Source organism: Tachysurus fulvidraco, chromosome 2 (genome assembly GCF_022655615.1).
Source record: "Tachysurus fulvidraco isolate hzauxx_2018 chromosome 2, HZAU_PFXX_2.0, whole genome shotgun sequence".
Lineage (NCBI taxonomy): Eukaryota > Metazoa > Chordata > Actinopteri > Siluriformes > Bagridae > Tachysurus > Tachysurus fulvidraco.
In genome coordinates, this window is record NC_062519.1 from 41,530,823 (window position 1) to 41,535,822 (window position 5,000).

A 5,000-nucleotide genomic window follows, 5' to 3' on the forward strand; every position below is an offset into this window, starting at 1 on the left:
GAAACAGAAGTGTTGTGTTCAAAGCAGTGACAGACAGACAGACAGACAGACAGACAGACAGACAGACAGACAGACAGACAGACAGACAGACACAAACACAGACACACCCAAGACTTCCCTCCATTTGTTTATGGAATACATGTACTGTAATTTTCAAGAAGTTGAACAAGGGTGGGGTTGATTAGAGATAACTGATGCATCACTGTGTGTGTGTGTGTGTGTGTGTGTGTGTGTGTGTGTGTGTGTGTGTGTGTGTGTGTGTGTTCCCACAAGACTAATCTAAAACAAAAATATAAGCTTCATAAGATAGTAACCCAGGAGCATCTCTATACATTCATCCTCATTTTAATATGCCACAGGTTTATGAATATGCACGAATATGCAAATTAGGAAAGACCCCCTGGCATACAGAATATTCTAATATCACTAACATCAGCTAAGTCAGGTTGATTTACATTGTCATTTTTTTCAGCTTTGTGTATATTTAACAGCAGCTAAATCAGAATATCATGTTCACCTGTTAGCAAAATAAACATCAGCTAAGTTAGCTAGCTGGCTATCTAGCTAAAGTCAATGGTTGTATAGCTAAAGGATGGAAGGTACTACATTCTATTGTCATCGTCTTTCAGTTTGCATGTTGGACGTGTTTGGTCCAAATCTTTGGCAGTTAATTAGTGACATCACATTCTCAGCTTGATCGTAGCTCCGCCCCTAAATTAGTTACCTAATTCAGCATGAATCCAGGAGACAATAATCATGTATTGAGGTTTAGGGAACACAAATAGGGAACACACGATCCTGCATTATCCTTAGACTCACCCAATTAAAAGAAATGCTGCCTCGGTCACAGTTGTGCTGCATTTCTTCTTCAGAATGACTCAACAAATGTCCAGAAGTGTTCAAGGCTGAGTCAAAGAAACCTCACTGGGGTTAATGCAGCATTACAATGAATGTGTAATGGCGGTGCACATGACACACTGTTACACCTGCCCTAGACACACTGTTACACCTGCTCTAGATACACTTTAACACCTGCCCTAGATACACTTTAACACCTGCTCTAGATACACTGTTACACCTGCCCTAGACACACTGTTACACCTGCTCTAGACACACTTCAACACCTGCCCTAGATACAGTTTAACACCTGCCATAGACACACTTTAACACCTGCCCTAGATACACTGTAACACCTGCCCTAGACACACTTTAACACCTGCCCTAGATACACTGTAACACCTGCAACAGACAAATTTCAACACCTGCCCTAGACACATTTCAACACCTGCACTAGATACACTGTAACACCTGCCCTGGATACACTTTAACATCTGCCCTAGACACACTGTAACATCTGCCCTAGACACACTGTAACATCTGCCCTAGACACATTTCGACACCTGCCCTAGATACACTGTAACATCTGCCCTAGACACATTTCAACACCTGCCCTAGATACACTGTAACATCTGCCCTAGACACATTTCAACACCTGCCCTAGATACACTGTAACATTTGCCCTAGACACACTTTAACATCTGCCCTAGACACACTGTAACATCTGCGCTAGACACACTTTAACACCTGCCCTAGACACACTGTAACATCTGCACTAGACACACTTTAACACCTGCCCTAGACACACTGTAACATCTGCGCTAGACACACTTTAACATCTGCCCTAGATACACTGTAACATTTGCCCTAGACACACTTTAACATCTGCCCTAGACACACTGTAACATCTGCGCTAGACACACTTTAACACCTGCCCTAGACACACTGTAACATCTGCACTAGACACACTTTAACACCTGCCCTAGACACACTGTAACATCTGCGCTAGACACACTTTAACATCTGCCCTAGACACACTGTAACATCTGCCCTAGACACACTTTAACATCTGCCCTAGACACACTGTAACATCTGCCCTAGACACACTGTAACATCTGCCCTAGACACACTGTAACATCTGGACACACTTTAAGAGAATTAATGTCTGTCTCTACATTTTTTCTACCAAGAAACAAATCCAGATTTAAGATATAAGATCGTAGATATTGTTCCAGCTCAGTAAACATTGTCCATAAAGATCGATGGTGAAGGTTTAGCTTGACACTGGAAGTGAGCTAACTTGTTAGCTAGCACACACGCGGGAGGAAATTATTTAAAATTCCTATTTATTATTTACTTTTTTGATCGAACTCTTTCCAGGAGGCTGGACCCTTCCGAGCGTCCTCTTCAGATGGTGTACGATTATCTGACCACTATGGGCTACGACGATCCTGTCCGTGTCCAGCAGGAAGCGGCGAACTCCGACCTCAGCTGCATGATCCGCTTCTACTCCGGTGAGTGCACAGAAAAGTGACACGCGGTACCGTTTTCTTTTTTCACTAACATTATAGCAGCTATAAGCATTTACTCGTTCCCTCACCAGCCTCTCTTATTTCTTACTTGAAGACAACAAGACAAAACTGGCAACTCAGTAACTCGGGATCATCTTTGTATGTTCATCCTTATATAAAATGCTGCAAGTTTATGAATATGCATGAATATGCAAATTACAGCAGCTATTAATATTCTCTGGTTCTTTCACCAGACAAAGTGTAAACGTTGACATTGGAGACTCCTTCAGTATAAATGTTACTCAGAGAAAACTCGCAGTAACTCAATAGCGCCTCTGTGGCCTCCAGGTTCACCTGCATGTACATAATATGGTAGGCTTCTTATTCTTATCTTATTATCTCAGCATTTATCTGAATCCAATGGATTTGGGTCGTTCCTTATTAGTAAAATATTTGGAATTCCTCACGGATCATCTGAATCAGCCATGTAAATGTTTTAGAACCGAAGCTCCTGGTCTGTATCCTGTGTTTTTATTTTCTCACATCATTCGTTTATCATTTATCAGTCCTCATCTGTACCCGATGATGAGCGCACACATCAGCAGCGTGACTCAGGGCTCGCTGCTGAGACAGGAGAGGACGCAGGACACACCGCTGGAGTGTGAATCTCACCAGTTTAGCACACAAATGTGTGGAAATTCCCTGCAGGCTCGACTAGAACCTCAAGGCTCAGGCTAGAACCTGGGAATTCCTTTTCAGCTGCACAGCTAAAAACGGCGGTTAAGCGTTTAGTCAAGCGTTTAGACAATCGGCACCTCCTCCTTTTATAGGGTGCCATTACTTTTGTTTTGATCGAATGGGTAGTGTTATTTGCTTTTTTTCTAACAAGAAAATTACAGTCACTCATTTTGACAATTCGACACTAGCGAGTCTCTTAATATGCAAATTTACACAAATGGTGCAAAATGTAGGATACAAACGATTTTTTGTGTAAATGCTCATATGAAAGATTCAGGAATCAATTCCTTCGTATCCGAGGCAATACATGAGGCTACATGTATACATCGCACTAGACGCCATTGTGTCTTCGCGTGCATCGTCTAGGTAAATGGGCGGGGCTGTGATGGAGGCGGGCACTCTCGTGTCCATGTAACTCCGCCCCTTCCGAACTGACATTGTAAAGTCAAAGTGCATTGTTTTTAATTTTGAGGCTGATGACATGTGCTCACACACACACACACACACACACACACACACACACACACAGACACACGCGCGCGCACACACACACACACACACTTGAGCAGCATGTGGCACTAAGCAGTTCTAATGATCCTCTTAAAGCAGTTGAGAGGCTTTTGTTTGAGAAGAAATAGAGGACCTGATGTTCTGTCATGCAGCTGCTATTAATGACCAGACTGTGTGTGTGTGTGTGTGTGTGTGTGTGTGTGTGTGTGTGTGTGTGTGTGTGTGTGTGTGTGTGTGTGTGTGTGTGTGTGTGTGTGAGTCAGTGATCAGAGAAAGATTTTTCAGCCTGATCTCTGTCAATAGTTTTCTGATCAGAACCAGAACCAACATAACCAGAGTCAAAAGTAATAGCACCTTGCTAACCTATGAGACATCACCATGAACTAGGGGTGTGGCTTATTATTTAGTTAACAAGACAACAACAAAACCTTATCTTGTGATACCTCTGAGTGTTACACAGTGCTAACACTGGAGACTCCTTCCATTCCAGTTAAATTAAGTTCTCCTGACATCCTGGGGATGAACCGATCAGAACGATCACATTAACGTGAAGAGAGACCTGTTATTTACTGTCAGAGTTGCTGTTATAGGAAATGAATCAGCAAATTGTGACCAATCCGAACGGAGGATTCAGCGTGTACTCTATAAAGATGTCATGACTGGGTAGATTTATGATAATGGTTTGAACATTAGAGGTAGAAAACATTAATACACTGGAGCATTGTGTGTGTGTGTGTGTGTGTGTGTGTGTGTGTGTGTGTGTGTGTAGGATGCGGAGAGGGTCAGCTGTCGCTTCTGGGGGATGTGAGAGTCGAGTTCTTGCTGGTGTTCCTCCAGAGCTCTGACAAAGGTGGAGATTAATCATCTTTAGGCCTGGATTTGGCCATTTAATGAGATATTGATCTAACAGAATGTCGAGAGAAAATGAAAACGAAATGCAGGGTGTGTGTTAAAGTGTGTGTGCGTGAGAGAGAGTGATAGAGAGAGTGTTAGTGTGTGTGTGTGTGTATGGGGGGGGTTCCAAGGGCTTTATTACTGTTGGACCCAAAATGATGCCTGAGAGATGGGAGATGGACTCGGTTTGTGTGAAGCTGATTGCTGTGTGAGTGTTTATCATCATCATCGTCATCATCATCATCATCATCATTATCATCAGAGATGAAGAGACTAAAAAGCATCATGTTTATCAAGTGCCATTTTCTGATCTCATTTATTCGATCCACATCATTACTCGACGTCCACTTCTGGGCTGAGCTCTTTTTTCCGTTATGGAGGCAAAAATATTGAGGAACATCACGATTACTGTGATCGGATCAGCTACAGAGACATCCTCATCATCCTCATCTTCATCTTCATCCTCATCATTACGCAACAGGGAGAATGAAGTCCCTGAAAAATGACCTG

The 5,000-nt window shown here is 42.7% G+C and overlaps 1 protein-coding gene across 2 annotated transcripts in view; it reads left to right on the plus strand.

Annotated features, from left to right (window-relative positions):
* phlpp2 (PH domain and leucine rich repeat protein phosphatase 2) overlaps window positions 1–5,000 on the plus strand; it is a 51,550-nt gene that overhangs the window by 5,171 nt on the left and 41,379 nt on the right. The window contains exons 3-4 of one of the 2 annotated variants that reach the window (XM_027178442.2): window positions 2,218–2,351; window positions 4,366–4,446. In XM_027178442.2, coding sequence (XP_027034243.1) covers window positions 2,218–2,351; window positions 4,366–4,446 — 215 coding nt within the window. The remainder of the gene's footprint in view (window positions 1–2,217; window positions 2,352–4,365; window positions 4,447–5,000) is intronic. The other variant, XM_027178443.2, reaches the window with a different exon arrangement.